Source organism: Empidonax traillii, unplaced genomic scaffold (assembly GCF_003031625.1).
Source record: "Empidonax traillii isolate 1590-97213 ecotype Southwest subspecies unplaced genomic scaffold, ASM303162v1 scaffold335:size599443, whole genome shotgun sequence".
NCBI classification, from domain to species: domain Eukaryota; kingdom Metazoa; phylum Chordata; class Aves; order Passeriformes; family Tyrannidae; genus Empidonax; species Empidonax traillii.
The window spans coordinates 579,971-596,112 of NW_020955528.1; the positions used below are offsets into that span (position 1 = coordinate 579,971).

General features: G+C 41.3%; 3 protein-coding genes across 3 annotated transcripts; 2 read left to right on the top strand and 1 right to left on the bottom strand.

Annotated features, from left to right (window-relative positions):
• Positions 1-1,202: 1,202 nt before the first annotated feature.
• Positions 1,203-5,086, bottom strand: TSR3 (TSR3, acp transferase ribosome maturation factor). Its single transcript, XM_027891941.1, has 6 exons — positions 4,985-5,086; positions 4,672-4,888; positions 3,696-3,889; positions 2,728-2,901; positions 1,446-1,509; positions 1,203-1,367 (listed from the first exon to the last, which is right to left on the bottom strand). Exons 1-6 carry the CDS (start codon positions 5,064-5,066, stop codon positions 1,211-1,213), a joined length of 888 nt encoding a protein of 295 aa, XP_027747742.1. The 5' UTR covers positions 5,067-5,086; the 3' UTR covers positions 1,203-1,210.
• A 23-nt stretch (positions 5,087-5,109) lies between these two features.
• GNPTG (N-acetylglucosamine-1-phosphate transferase subunit gamma) lies at positions 5,110-12,615 on the top strand. The gene is made up of 11 exons (XM_027891940.1): positions 5,110-5,171; positions 5,248-5,302; positions 5,519-5,586; positions 5,912-5,966; positions 6,066-6,149; positions 7,084-7,177; positions 8,424-8,538; positions 9,077-9,159; positions 9,431-9,559; positions 10,909-10,990; positions 12,144-12,615. Exons 1-11 carry the CDS (start codon positions 5,129-5,131, stop codon positions 12,263-12,265), a joined length of 930 nt encoding a protein of 309 aa, XP_027747741.1. The 5' UTR covers positions 5,110-5,128; the 3' UTR covers positions 12,266-12,615.
• CUNH16orf91 (chromosome unknown C16orf91 homolog) lies at positions 12,573-14,798 on the top strand. Its single transcript, XM_027891966.1, has 3 exons — positions 12,573-12,586; positions 12,859-13,041; positions 13,169-14,798. The coding sequence occupies exons 1-3, from the start codon at positions 12,573-12,575 to the stop codon at positions 13,521-13,523; spliced, it is 552 nt and encodes a 183-aa protein (XP_027747767.1). The 3' UTR covers positions 13,524-14,798.
• The last annotated feature ends 1,344 nt before the right edge of the window (positions 14,799-16,142 follow it).

A 16,142-nucleotide genomic window follows, 5' to 3' on the forward strand; every position in this document is an offset into this window, starting at 1 on the left:
GGAAGAGACTTAATATGGGTGGGACAGTGAGTCATTCAGAAACTGAATCAAAGGAAAATTTTCCCTGCTGAATTACTTGTGCTTCTTTTTCTTAATTTTTTTTTAAAAGGCAAATTGAATATTTGCACCACTCAAACTTCTGCTGTTCCTCTCAGCTCTAGCTTCAACAGGGCTGGCATTTAATCTCTCTAGTGGTAGAGGGTTAAGAGGAGAAAGTCTTGCTGTGACTTGAAGAACTTTGATCTGAGAAGGTGAGTCTACAAATTGCCCTTAGTATCTCCAATTCTGCTGAAGGGTTGCTGAAATTTAGGTTTAAGTAAGTTTCAGTTGGGTACTAGAAACTTCAGCGTATTCTGTTTAAATGTACAGAAAAAACCTGCTACTGGCTCACTTTCACTATACAAACTGGCAGCATGTGGAAAAGTGGCCTAAGGTACGAGTGCTGGTACAAGTCTCTGATTCAAACCTTAAAGGGCCAGACAGTGTGTATTTATGACTTGGTGCAGTGTTATCGGAGTGCTGAGAATGCACAGAGACAGCACTGCTGAACCTGCCATGTGAAATTTTATGGCACAGTTCTGAATATGAAGTCCCAAAACATTGTGTTACTTAGGACTGTATGAGAGTAAGCAGGAGCAAGTAAAGTTACTGAAGACACACTGAGATGTTAAAGGAATTCCAGGAAGCATTTTTTTCCTTTTATAAGCTTAGGCAGTCAGTTCTTATAAACTAGAAGAAGTGGTTGAAATACACATGGCAGCTTCAAGCCTGCAAAGTCAGAGGCACCTTATGTGGCAGGTCCTCTGAACAGGGCAGTAGCTTAAGTCATGTTTTCCTATTGAAATATAGCCCAGAAGTTAAAAAGGTTTACCTAATATATCATTAGGTAAAATAATCCCTATAAACCACTTTCCAGACACATTGATTAGAATAAAGGGAATTTTTTTTTAACTACTAAGTAAGCTTCAGGCTCCTTACAAAATAATTAACATTCCATAGTTACCTAAAAATTAAATAACTGGAGCTCTCATTAAAAGACCTATAAACCCACACAGGTTAGCTAAGCACCAAGTTACAGGTGAACAAGACACAAGTTCATAATGAAATTTCTTTATCCAAGATGTTACAACTGTTTGGGATTACTGGGGATGTTCTTGTATGTAGAAGTTTTTGTTTCTTGAGGAGGATTAGGTTTGATTTTGTTTGTTTGTCAGTTTTCAAATAGTCGATTTACTGGCAGCTGTTGCAGTAACTTTACAGTACCATGATCTTCTGGACTGCTCTCATCACTGCTTTCACTGCTTTCAGTGGCATCCTCTGGAGTGCTCATGCTGTCCTCCTCAGAGTCTTCCTGGCTTTGTGCTAGACTGGAAACATTTTTCGGGGTTATAAAAGCAAAGTAACTTATAATAAGAAAAACTAGTATTTAAATTAAATTTCATTACCTTGGGGAATCGACTGGCCTGTTGGGATTAGAATACTCTTTTCCGGAGTCAACATCAAATGGATCTGGAAAAAGGAAGAAAAACTGCACATGATGAAAAAGATTTTTTTTTTTTACTTTAATGGTCTGCCCTCATTTTCATAGAAGATTACTGGCAGGGAGGGGAAGGCCTAGGAAGTCTGGGTCAGTCTGTCTGATAAGTTTACCACAGTTGTTTGATCAGAAACCAGGGTAGCTGGAAAAGACAGGGGAGGCGGCTTATACAGCTGGGGAGAACTGTTACCAAATAAAAGTAAAACAAGGCATGACAGCTTTGGTACTGAAGTCCATCCAGAAAGTGCATAGGTTCAAGTGTGCTTTATTTGGCATAGTCTTGTTGACCCTTAAGAACTGTCTTCAGTTTAATGTAACTGGTTAGGCTTCCACCAAGCAATGGTTTCATTCCATCACATTCCAGTGCGTAATGGCAAAGAAATCAAAGTTCAGAGCAATTAAAGGCTGTCTCCTTACAGTGTAAGCCCCTGGCCTGTTTTACTGGGCTTAACCACTGTGACAGGAAAATGTTAATTAGGAGCATCTCTTTTCATATGTTCTTGATTACTTGATTTTTCTTTCTTTGTGCTGTCTTGAATGAGATCAAGCAGTCACCTGTGAATATAGCTTGAAATATTGGGATTCGAATAACTTACTGGAAGAATTCGGGAATAAACTACCTGTACTTATTATAGATGATTTTAATTATCTTGATAGGTCTGATTTGAAATATCTTGATTGAGGACTATATAATTATGTTAACTGAAGGTCTTTCTTAGGTTTATGTTTAACTAATTTGCTGTCAGACTGTATGGTTGTATTTTTATTACAGTTCCTTCTCAATTACTAGTCTTTTTACTCATATTCAGCTTTTAACATCTGTGGATAAAAAAAAAAGGATCCATCATATTTTATTTTTGGTCCTTAGTTTTCTTACTAAGTATCTTACTTTTTTTCTTACTTTTCTTACTTAGTATCCTTACTTGTATCAGGGTAGCTGCTTCACAGTTCAGCTGGGAAAGCACTACTCTATGCATTGAGTTGCTTTAGTCATTTTCATCTATTTTAGTTGAAAAAAAATGGGTAAACTTTCCTATAAGAATACACAGTACAAGGATAGCAGAACATATCTCAGCAAAGCACTTACCTTACACCTTGCCAATATTTTCCTGAGATCAAAGTAAAAGACTGTAAGGAAAGCAGTTAGGAAAAAGGGGTGTGTGGTGTCCCTGTTTTTTTTTTTTTCTTACCTACTTCTTCATCTTTTGTTTCTTGGACACTGGCTAAAAAGTCCTTCTCAATGCTTAGCACATCGTCCTGGCTACGACAGGCTGCATATTTTTCCAAGAGATTTTTGTTCAAGTCAATAAATGCCTTACCCCATTTAAATTTCCTCAGAAGAATAGTGGCTAGGTCTGGGAATCCTAAAACAGAAAGTAAATGATCGGTTTTCTTTGTCAGTGTGAGATTTCACTCAGCCTACAGGTTTCTAAGTTCAGTACATACCTACATATCACTAAAACAGATGTTTGCCAGCATTTTTTTCAGTGTTAGGGGATTAAGACTCTGAAAATGTATTTAATATTTTTTAAATTTCAGTTTAACTTGATCTATCTAACTGAATCCAAGAAGAGTTCATAGCCTTTTAATGAATGTTACATAAAAATACTTTGTTCAGGTAATGAATGATTCAAGCCCTAGGTCCCACAGTCCTTCAGTACAAGAGCATTTGCACATACAGTATGATCAGAAAATAATATTTGTCTGCAGTGTGGTAGAGTATTTCTCTTCAGTTGTCAAGGTTCTGTGATGAGTTTGCAAAACATCACAAGAAGGTGCAATTTCTTTTGTTCTTACCCAGAACCCACCCTGTTAACAGACAGCTGCTACCTCTCAATAAGGCAAAGGTGCCTAAGGATTCATATTGTCTTCTCTGGCTTTTTTTTAGCAGTTTTTCTAACATTATGCACCATCAAGACAAAACCAGGATTTAGTTCATGTGTCCTGTTTAGTAGCTGACATGAACACTCCACAGGTACCTCAATGCTACCAGATGCAAGAACTTGGAAGAAAGCTAGGCAATCTGATCCCACACTCAGCAAACTGATAACCAGTGGGACAGCATTACAGTTTATTTTACTGCAGATCATCTCTTCTGATTTATTAAGGATGTAGGAGTTGCTGGCAACATACTTCACATCAGACAAACTGAGCCTACCAACAATGCAAAATGCTGCAGCAAAAGCTTCCACGCAGGACAACTTGCACGGCCGACCATAGTTTACAGGATTTGCAGCCACCAAGTAAGGCAGCAACCGAGGATGATTCCCCCTCATTCTCTTAAAGGGAGTTTCTTCTAATTTGGCCCATGAGCAATCTATGACTGCAATTCCACTCTGAGCAATGACATGCCTAAAAAAAAGAAACATCACTGTATTTGAAAAATTATCACCATTATATTGATGAAGTGAGAATTCCAATTGCCACTTTATACTAGCAACAAATTTGCATACAACCCCCGCTTGTGTCAATCATGACCTAAAACAGAGAACAGAGAACAACAGAATGAGAAAGAATTATAACATGGGTTTCCTTCAAACATGCACGTGGTAAAAAGTTTATCCATATGTTTCAAAGTGAAATATGAAAGCCGCTAGGTTTAATAATGTGACAGACAAGTGCTATTAACAGTAATGTTCACAGTCGTAAAGAACACCAAAATTCGAACTGAGGTTCTCTGCTAGCTTCTAAAGACAAATCTTTTCTCTGAGGAAATACATCTAAATTCTGCAGGCACATTTGGAGAAAATTCTCATTTCCCTCAAAAAGTTTTTTAGTTAATGCATTGTGCTGCCTAGCTGAAGAACTTAAATTTGGCATCATAAAGAGAGTAGCTATAGGCCCGTGCTCTGAACAAATTAACCTACTACGTGTACCTTGATTTCTCATTCGGATCTACAGAAGCTTTTCTCAGCTGATACCAGCTATGTAAAAGTGTTAACCTGATTTGAAGAAATGGCTCTATTTCTCATGTTCATGCATCAGTGTAATGTCATGGGAAGGTCAAATCTATTCTGTATCAGAGTTTTGGCCAGGAACCAGTGATTAAAACGTTCTCCCTAATGCAGCATTAGGACGGTATTTGAACCAAGTGCTTCCCCTCACAGCCCGCGACAGCAGGCACGGGGCCTCACCTGTCAGCGGGAGAGACGTACTCCGTGGCCAGCGGACTGAGGACGACGCCCGGGAACCTCTGGCGGAGACGCAGGGTTCGGAGTAACCCTTTCCGGGCCAGTTTTCTCCCGGTGCACTTCTTGGGATCGCAGTGTCCGAGCTCCCACATAGCAAGGGGGCAGGGGAGCTTCGCCTCCGCGCCGCCTCCGGCCGCGGCCCCCTCGCCCTCCAGGCAAGCTGAAAACAGCGGGCACACATCAGTGTCGAGCGGCCGCAGGCCCAGCCCTGCCGGACCCGCCGGCCCAGGCCCGCGTCCCGCAGCGCCTCACGCACCTCTCAGCGCAGCCTCCGCGTCCGCCCCGAAAGTGTCGAGGCTTCGAGACTCGCGCCGGCCCCCACGCCGACCCCGCACCATGACCGCGCTGGGCGGAGCGGCCGCCCTAGGCCCGCACGCTTCCGCTTCCCGCGGAAGGGACGATGGCGGCCCAGCTGCTGCTGGCGGCGCTGGGAGCGGCGCTGGGTGAGACGGGGGCCGCGGCGGGAGCGGGCGCCGCGGGTTGTTCCGTGCGCCGCGGCCAACGGCTCTCTGCTCGCAGGTCTCTTCGCCGCGGCGGGGAAGATGAAGATCGTGGAGGAGCCCAACACGTTCGGGTACGTGGCCGCCCGCTGTGTCCCGCGATCCACCCGCACTCGGCGGGCTTGGGCCCGTCTGCCGCTCCGCCCGCTCCAGCCCGTCCCTTCCTCCGGGGATGGGGCACCGGGCCGGGGCAGGGGCCGTCGGTGTTGGGACACACACAGGTAGGGGAGGATATATCCACGTCCAGATGCGTAATAGCCTTAAACGTTTAACTTTCTTTCTTTTGAAAGGTTGAATAACCCATTCTTGCCTCAAACAAATAGGCTCCAGCCAAAGATGTCCCCGTCTGCAGTATCAGGTATACGCAAGCGTTACTTTTTTTTTTTTTTTGTACGGTTTTCATCATTTAGCAACAGTTGTTTGCAATGCAAATTGCCTACTTTGACTTTATGCAGCCACAACCTAATTTTGTATGTCATTCTATAAGCATCATAAGATTATGATGGAAACCAGTATAGGGCTAGTGGGAACTTACAGTAATACATATGGAGGATAAGAATTTCCTTATGTATAGCGGAGACCTAAATTTGTCACATACTCCTTGCAGTTTTGTCACCACAGTAACTTTCTTAAATTTAACCAAAACATTATTCTTCCTTTATGTCATTTTGTGGTGTTTTTAGGCCCTGCACATCTCTTTAGGCTTGCTGGCAAGTGTTTCAGTTTTGTGGAATCCACGTGAGTAATGGATTTGGGTCTTCGTTTTCTTACTAGGAATTAACTAGTTTTCCATTTCAGTCTGAAACATTTCTTATTTTCATTTTCTTTTCTTTTAAGGTACAAGTATGAGTTTTGTCCCTTTCATAACGTCACTCAGCATGAGCAGACATTTCGATGGAATGCCTATAGTGGGATTTTAGGGTGAGACATTTAGATCTTTAAGTTTTACCTATGTTGTTAGCAGGCCATTTTATAGATTGTAAAAAGGAGGCAGTTTTAACATTAAGATTCTTCTGTGGGTCAGCTTAGGTCATTATAGTTCCCAAGGCATTATGCATAAAAATATCCTGCCTTGAAAAATTCAGATTTCTTTTTGTTTGCTTGATAAATACTAACCTCCTATTTTAAATGGTGACTGATTAATAACCAGTGCCAACTGCAATATGTTCACGTGAGAAAATTAATAATGTATAACTACGGCTTATGTTTATAGAGATTTCATGGCTGTTAACTATTTGCAGTTTGAGTTAAATACAAAAATTACAAAATGAAAGGAGGGCTTTATGCCTAGTGGTTGTGTTATCGTTTAATGAAAAGTTACAAAAGACTCAGTGTAGATCCTCAAAATATTCCCATTTTCAAAGACCCCAGATTATAATACCCCCAAATCATGAGATGTAAAATAAATCTAATTCTAGACCAGAGCACTGCTTTTTTAAGTATTTTGCATATAGATGTCTTTTTTTCTGGATGCAAAATGGTGAGCCAATATGTGAGGAAAATGGTACATCAGCATGCTGAGGGTATCATTTGCTTTAGGACTAGCAGAACTACAGTAGATTTTTAGGTGATATTTTACTGGATTTAAACACAGATTTTAAGTACAAATGGTTTGCAAATTGAAAGTTGATCCAAAACTGTGCTCTCAAAAGTGATACTGACACGCCCTGTAAAGCAGCCCGGATAACAAACTACGCTGCATGTAAGGTGTTGGCTGTAAGAAATGGAAATACTAAGACCACAAAAATGAAGTATATACACTTGAATTGAACGTGGTATAATGTATTCCTGGTTTTCTTCTTGAGTGTTCAAGTCTTTCTTTCCAGTAACCCAAAATAGTGTCCTGTTTTTTCAGAATCTGGCATGAATGGGAAATTAACAACAACACATTTGTTGGAATGTGGATGAGGGAAGGAGACTCATGTGAAACTAAGACCAGACAAACAAAGGTATAATAACCTAGGCTATGCAAATTCAGACAGCATGGCTACACACACACACTTGTGACACTCTACAAACAGAAACATTCCTACCCTGAAAAAGTCCTTATTTAAGCTATGATAGAAAAAGATAAATTCCTGTACATGAATGGATGGAGGAGGGAAGCTAGATTCAGGATGAAATTTTCAAGAAGTGTACTTATGTGTTCTCACTGATTACTTAAAACTCTTTTTTTCCTTGATAGAATGAAATATTCTAATTATTACTGTAGAAATATACTTGTAATTTGCGTCAGGAAAAATAAAGAAAAAGAACTGTTGGTTGAATTCAAGCTGCCAGCCTATTGTACTAAGAACATCCACAAAAAAGGAGGGAAAAGAATTAGGCAGTTAACAGTAGCATACCCAGAAATTAAGTATGATGTTAAAAGCAGCACCAAGGGCATTTCAAGAAGGACACTGAGGTGATGGAGCGTGTCCAGAGAAGGGCAACAAAGCTGGGGAAGGGTCTGGCGCACAAATCTGACAAGGAGAGGTGTCAACCAGCACCCTCAGGTCCTTTTCCACCAGGCAGCTTTCCAGCTATTCTTGCCCAAGCCTGGAGCAGTGTGGGGTGGTTGTGACCCAAGTGCATGACCCTGCATTTTGCCTTGTTGAATCCCTTGTGATTGGCTGCCAACTTGTCTGCCAAGACGAAAATGTTCTATACTGTAGTGGAGGTGCCTTTATCTCCCATAGGGGCTGCAGGAAAAAAATTAGTAGTCTTGTATGACCTTTGATATTATGATTGAAATCTTTCATAGGCATTTTGTTTTGACAGACAGAAAATACTGGGGCTACAAAAGTAACGAAAACAGTTTTATACGGTCTTGTACTCTTTGTTTAGCACATTGATCAGAAATAGAATTTAAGCAAACTGTGTTTACGTCAGATAAGGCTCTAAAGGGTGTCCTATTCCCCCTCCTGTTTACTCTCATTCTTGCTGGAAATATGGTGCTGGGAGTTGAAGGAACAATGGTAGGTGGGGAATCATTTCCCATTAGAGGAAGCAATGTTCACATTTGATAAAATAATTTGACAATGTGCTTGCTATGATTCTTTTTCTGTGGAAAAAGGAAAAAGGACTGGAAGCTTTGACATGACAGTAAGTATAGAAATGCATCTGCTGGCATTGGAACACAGCAAATCGATCATCAATGCTGGTCCTGTTTCATGTGGACCTTTTTTGCTCATCTTTGTTTTTACTGATGTTTAGGTTCATCTTGTTTGTGGAAAGAGCAATAAATTGGCTTATGTGTCTGAGCCAAGTACTTGTGTTTACTCTGTGACATTTGAGACTCCTCTCGTGTGCCATCCCCACTCTCTTTTAGGTAAGACTTAGAAAATCGTTTGTGGAGCAGCTGGCATATTACACTAACCTCAGAGTGTACATTTTTAGGTTCTTTACGTGTGTACCTTGATATAAATGAGTATTACATGTAACATATAATACAAAGTGTATTTTAAATCCCAGTCATTAGAACACACAGATATTTCTCAAATAAATTGTCACTGCTGATATAGACCCAGTGAAGGATGTTTTTCTTTATTCTTGGCCTGGTTGTAGGAATCAGCCCTGTAGTATCTGCTCATTTTACGAAGAGGCAGAGCTCAGAATCACATTGAGTGAATAAATATGAGGCCTTGCAGCTGGATATAAGAGAAAAATATCTGGTCAGAGGCATTTTCCAGAAACTTTGAATGTGTGAAGTGCAATTTAACTGCAACCCTTGAAAGTAGTAGAGACTATGTACTGTATGAAAACACTTGAGTTCTTAGAACAAATATGCTTGCATGTTACTAGAGGGGGAATTAACTAATGCAGGACAGTGCTGTTGGTTTTTACATGGTTTGACTTCCATTTTTCAGTTTATCCAACTCTGACTGAAGCACTGCAAAGGAAGTGGGATGAAGCAGAGCAGCTTCTGTATGATGAACTAATAACTGACCAGGTTTATTAACTTTTTCCAACTCTATTCGGTGAAAAAAAAAAATTACTGTCAGTAGCCAAACCTGGCTTCTGCAGTTTCTCCTTTTGGAGTAGATGCATTTATTCTGCAGTTGGCAAATAATAATTTCATGTTCTGTAACTGCTATGAGAACTGGTAATTGTAATGTTTTCTACAATGAAGCTTGAGGACTTGGAATGGCCATTGCAAAATACAAGCAGAGATCAGAGTTGAGTGGATCGATCTATTGTCTTTTGGAAACTTTCTTTTTTAGGGTTACAGAAAAATACTGAAAGAGATTTTTGAGGAAGCGGGACTTCTAAAAGCAACAGAGGAAAAGGAAGCTGAGAAACAGAGTAAGAAAATAAGTCTGGAATTCAAAACAGTGGAAAAGTGCAGTAAGGTATATAGCATAATATTTACAATAATAAATTTGTGGAATTAAGTTGCCACCTTTATCACAGTATCAGTGTGACAGCATTATGTAAATGCTCTTTGGATTCAGCTGGAATCTGTCATGGGATTATCTTTTCTGTTTTCACTATGTAACACTGCATACAGTGTGAGTTGTTATCTTTATTGTAGGCCTTAAGTCAAAACCGAATCAGTTCAGATGAATGCTCAGTAAGAAGATGGGGGGTATGTAGGAATTAGTGTATGCACCTGGGTTATGAACACCTTGTAGGTACTCTTTCTGGGTAATATCAGTCTGGAAATAGGAAGGGATTAATAGTGCAAATAAATGTGTAACCAACCTTGAGTATGCTGGTGCTTCTCTCTATGGATAATTACCCACACTTGTGTCAGGACACACTGGCTGTTACACAAGCAAAAAGCAGAATGACCTATGCTGTGTCCATTTCTGGGTGTGTGAACAATTCTTCTGCAACAGAGTTGGAATAAGGAAAATAGAGGTAGAAGGGGTGCTCACTCTGAAAAGAGTGCAAGCTGAACATCAAAAAAAGAGCACAGAACGGAATTAATTATAATGCAGAGAAGAAGTTGCTGTTATTTTATTTTAAAAATGTAGCAAAGACAAAACACCAGGTAGAAGTTAATATATAATCAGATAGACTGTGGTTAACCTGAATATACATATATAAAGATTATGTTTTGAGCTTATACGAGCTCACTCATTAACAATACAGTACTTAATAATTTGTACTACTTTTTCTGGCTTCATCATAGCTTAACTGACATTCAATTGGCTGTTCTGGTAACCACAGAATTTTAAATAGTTACTCTTTTTCTCTATCTTTATTCATGTAAACACCAAAAGACAACAAAAAAATTTGGGCTTCTCTTGAGATATCAGGTATGTGGTTTGTGTCAAAACTACTAAGCAATCCCTCTCTCTGCAAGTTAACAAAAACTAAAGTTACATGAAGTTACTAGGTCAAGAGTTGAGGAGGTGACAAATTTCCAGACTGGAGCATTATGATAAAATAAAATAAGGCTAGTTCTGAAGCAAACTTAAGAATGCTAAAATGCTACTTAGAGGACAAATTCGAAATAGTTAGAGAAAGCACTCCTAATTTTTACACTCAGGCTTGAGAAAAGCTGGCTCCTCTTTTGGCAACATAGACATGCACCTTCTAAAATTTGCACCTTGTTTTTGGAATAAGCAGTTTACAATCTTTTAAGTCAAAAGCTGTAACAGGTGTGCACAGACCCATTATTTTTTATAAACTCCCATGTTAGGTATGCATTTGGAAAATGGAAGAACCACTTTAAATGTATTTTGTTTTTTAGGAATACAAGCAACTTTCTGAAGAAATAAAAAAACTTAAAGTTTTATTAGATCAGCATGGTATTTCATACAAAGCTAATTCTGGTGAGTTTTTTTGGTATTGTTCTTTTTTATTGTTGTCTATTCAGAAAGTGAATACCCCAATGCTGTTTTCAGTTATAGCAACAATTAAATAATCTGGGATATATGGAGGAAAAATTCAGAAGACAAAGTATCTAATAAGTATTAAGGTTTTGATTCCTGTGCAAGAGGACTTATTTTGCCCCCCAAAAAAATCTGTTCATGACTTGAAATTCTAGCTTTATAGAAAAAATGTTGACTGCTGTTGTACTTGAAGTTTGTCTCCAGTCCTTAATGTGCCATATTAAAAGGAAATCAGTGTTACAGCATTGATAGCATAAAAGTGTCATCTAAGTAATTCCACTTTCTGTATGTTAACCACAAGGTCTAACTTCTTCTGTAACGCTTGAAGTGTTCTCTGTATCTGTTTGAATTGTTTTTTTCCTTTACTAAGTCACCTGTTTCTTTTTCCCTCTCTTTGATTTCTGTTAGGTAAGTAAGTACCATATCACATGCAGTTTTTAAAAGAAAGACTGGTTCTGGCTATGAAGAAATAAGGCTAATCTGGATTAATTCCAGACAAGTTGGGGGTTTTTGTTTTGTTGTTGGGAGTTGTGGATTGTTCTTTGTGGGCTTTTCTGTTTGTTTGTCTCCTCTCCCTCATTCCTTCCAGGCCATCATGCCCTTTATTACACGAACTGTTTGTTAAAGGAAAATTTAAACTCGTGGAAAATAAATAGATATGATATATTTACATTTTTTATGTTCAGAATTGGCACTTCAAGAAAACAAAGAACCTTTGAGCTAATTAAATTAGCTTAAAATTAGTGATTTTTTTTTTTTTTTATTTTTGCTTTGAGAAACTTTCTTACCTGTTTCTTTTAAATTAGTGACTTTCTTTTCTAGGAAAAAAAAATCTTTTAAAATTTTTTAAAAACATTTTATCTGCCCATTTAAACTATTAGCATATAACTTGCACAGTATTTCTGTGTGTTTGGTAGTTCTATTAATTATTGCAGTGGTTCTTTTAAGTATTGCAGATTAGAACTGTATAATCAAAAGCATAATTCAGTTTACTCTGGATGACTTATTTCAAAACTATTTAGTTAATTCTATGACAAAAACGTTTTGGTGTTTAAAAGCAAAAATAACTGATGTCTTAAACTACATTTTACAGCTGAAAATACCAGTGTTGAATATGTAAGTCACAAACTGGCAACTGCAGTGACAACAGTTCTTAATGGCTCAAAGGATGAGCACCTGCATGGCGGCACAGGAATTTGGAACTACACTGTATGAAGAAACTTGGGTGGTTCATATGGAATGTCAATTAAATTGAACATATGTCATTCCACTAAAATGATTTACCTTCTTGCAAGTATTCTTGATTTTATGAATTTCTGCCCTAAAGCAAAGTAAGTGTGAGGGCTCACCATTATGAGAACAGCTGGCTAGTTTCTGAAAACATTTTTAAAACTTCTTTGCTAAGACTGGTATTTGGCACAGGTTTACAGATGCTATGTTTGTCCAATCTCAGCTTTGTTTTATTGATCAGGTGTGGTAACAGGTGGTGTAACAGAAAACAGCTCAAGAACAGTGCTGTTAGATGTTGTACGAAAGGTAATAAATACAATGTTAAGAACATGTTATTTCATCTGTATGCTAAAATGTTTTCTGCGGACTTTTGCAGAAAAGGAAATGTTTTCTGCCACAGCAGTGCATAACACACCACCCACCCATAATCAAAGGTTGATGTCATCTTCAGCGATCATGTTAAATGAAAGCCGTTCAGGATCTGAATGAAACGTGCAATGAAATCGTTGAATTGTTATAAAAGCATAATTGTGGTAAGGGAATACCTGGCAATTGTCTCTATGTAATACGGAATAAAGCGGACTCTGCGACCACCAGCTGTGGAACCACCACTGCCGCAGACGGAGGACGCCGTCCGTGCTCGCTTTGGCTCCTCCTCCTGCGCTGTTCGTGATCCCCTCACGGTTGTGGGAGGACTCGGCGCTTCCCCTTCCGAGCGGCGCGGGGCGGAGCGGGATGATCTGGACGCTGGGCCGCTGGCGGTGAGGAGCGGGGCTGGGCCGGGGCCGCTGGCGGTGCGGAGCGGGGCTGGGCCGGGGCCGCTGGCGGTGCGGAGCGGGGCCGCGCCGCTGCCAGCGCCCGCCGCGCCGCTCACGCGTGTCTTTGCAGGGCTCGGCCGCCCCCGCGCCTACCTGAGCCCCGGAGGGGGCTCGCACGACGGCGGGAGCCGGAGGGTGCGGCGGGCGCGGATCCGGAGAGCGGGGGGCCCATTCCCTTCTCCGGCAGCAAGGCCAGTCCGCGGGTGTGGAGCGTCAGCCGGTCCATGGGGAGCGACCACGAGAGGCCATGGCTGAAGGTGTTGCCTTTCAGTGTGCTGTGCACGGGGATGTTGCTCTGGTGTGTGTTCAGGGAAAAAACGGAGATCGATGAGCGGTTGGAAGCGGTTTTCTCCGGCCAGATCGTGGACTCTTTAGATATGGCCCAAGAAAGCAGTGCTCCTTTGGAGCTGCCGAAGGAGAAATGAGGACGGGAGTGCGGCTACAGTGAAGGAGCTGCCAAAAGTTTGCTGGCATTCACCTGATTAAAAACTGTACCGACTCATTAATGGAAAAAAACTTGGCTTTTTTAGTCTTTCGGCAGCCTTATCTTGCAAGTTTGATTTCTTCACGCTGCTTTCTGCGTTGGTCTTACCTTAGCAAAAGGCGAAGTTTCTTTCTGGGTTGCACGGTAGGGATGAACAAGACATATTGCAATGCAACTTGAATTTTAATATAAGTTTTATATAATCACTCTTCCATGGATCATTTTTCTTAGATGCTTGGTGCATTAAAAAAAAATAATCTCAATGTCTTTAAAATTGCTGCTGAAGGTGACCTTCATTTGACATTTTGGTAGTCACAGAATACGTTCAATTTATATTGCAGGCCAGCTGTAAGTGTAGTCATTAATATGCGATTGTGTTCTGATTTTTTTTTTTTTAATTCGGCTAAATAACATGCATCTAGTCCTATGCTTTTGGGACTAGAACTTTTTAGGCATGGCTGATTCAGGTGATCATTACTGGTAGGAGGGCATTTTGCAGAGAATCAAAATTATTGGCTTGCATTATGTTGGGGAGGAAACCCCTGGTTTCCTTGAACCATATAATGCCTAGGGTTTTTATGCAGGTTTATAGATGCACACTCTGGAGACTTTTCTTGGAGAGGAGAAATGTAAGATACTAATACAACTTTGTTCCCTTCAAAATTGAAGGCAATTTTTTTTAAGCTTTCAAATGTAAAAATGGAAGATTGGTTTTATGCCATTAAAACCTGTAATTAAAAACCAAAACCCCCCAAAGATGGCAGCAGCTGTTAAGATAGGCTGGAGTGGTGCACAAAACTGGTATAGGATCGTGTTTGTCCGATACTGCTAATGAGTCTCTGAACAACATGTGCTATCGTGGCATTTGATTTTGCCAGTCCCTCAGTTTAACCACACCGTGCCTAGTAAATGAATACACTTGATTTGGTACTGTCACAAGGTTTAGTCTTGGTATTCAGCCTATACTACAGTAGAATGTTCCAAGTGAGGTTATATGCATAGGGGTGTTCTGCTGAATAGAGGAGTGATCCTGGATTGCTTTTATATTGAAGCTAAGGTTGCTCGCCTGTTGCTCTTGATTAGTTTTCTTACTCCAAGTTCTATGAAAACAATGAACCCGGCAACGTGCTGCTCTGTTTAAGGAAATACAGAGCTGCCCCTTCGTATGTGCCTTGTTTTGGGTCATGATAAGCGTTTAATAATAAAACTGTTCTCACAGTCTCTTGCTTTCACGGTGTTGTGAAACTTGTGTGCGGCATTTTGTTATTAAAAGCAGAGTACAGGGTCATCAGCCGACGCTCCCCGGATCAGCTCTGCGTGCTCTTAGTACAACACCCCTTCTACGAGGCGACGGAGGGATCCCTGGCGGGCAGTGCGGGTCTGCGCGCTTCTGTGTTGGGGTCGCGACAGGCGCGGCCCCAGGAGGATGCCGCGAGTGCGGAGCGCTGCGCCCTGCCAGCAGATCGGCGCACGCGCAGTTACTCTTGACTCGCCAGTGCTGCCCGCTGATCCGAAAGCGGCACTGCAGCGAAGGAACCTGCGCGCGCGCGGTACCCGCCGCGGCTCGCCTTGGGGCCCCACGGGCCGCGCCCTCACCGAGGGGAAGGGCAGCGGAGGACGGGAAGCGGGCGGCGGCCTGGCGGGGCCCGGGGGACGCCCGCTCAGGGCGGTGGCGCCCGCGGGGGGGCGACCGAGCGGGCGGCACCGAGTGGGGAAGGAGCGGCCGCGGTGGGGCCTGGCCGGTTCCCAGGGCACGACGGGACTTGTGGTCTGCCGTCTTTCGGGCGGGGGTGGGGGAAGAACATTATGAGGTAAAACCGCGGAAATTAGTGAGGGACGTTCTGAGGGTAAAATCGGGAATCTGAAGTCAGAGCGGAAGTCGCCCAATGCCGTGCAAAAGATGGCGCCCTCCTGACCGAAAGTTCTTGATTACTGTTTTGAGCTTATACGAGCTCACTCATGGGAACAATTTGAATAAGGGATGTTCTTGCTGAGAATTCCACCTGGTAGATCTTCCACATTTAGGATTGTATCATGGACAGTGTTCCCAATAGGCTGGAGATAAAGTTTTGAATCTTAGATTTTCAGTGATGTTTTGTAAAGTAGGAGAAATTGTGACTTTCGAAAGTCGATGAACTAGTCTCTATACATATATCTCAAACAATCTCTTCCAACTGAAATAAGAACTACTCCTATGAAAACCAAATTTCCTTTAAAGGGAAACACGTTACATGCTCCTGAAGGAGCATTTCATCTTTTTGAGGGTTCAGAGTTGTCTTTGTCCGGAGGTTGATGCTTCACGTAATGATGAAGTGTTTTGCTATGAATTATGCTTTCAATTTTTTTTTTTATTTTTTTTCTCACTGCCTTTTGTTCTTCTGATAGTCTATATGACCATGTAGAGTCAGGAGGAAGAGAGGAGAGCACTGAATTATGCTTTGGTAAGCTATTTTAGTAATGACTTAATTCAGTTCCTTGCTCTAAACCAGCTCACCGTCACCAGTTTTGGTCACATTGTGGCTGTACGAGATGTAAATCAAAGGTGACGGTCCTATTTTTA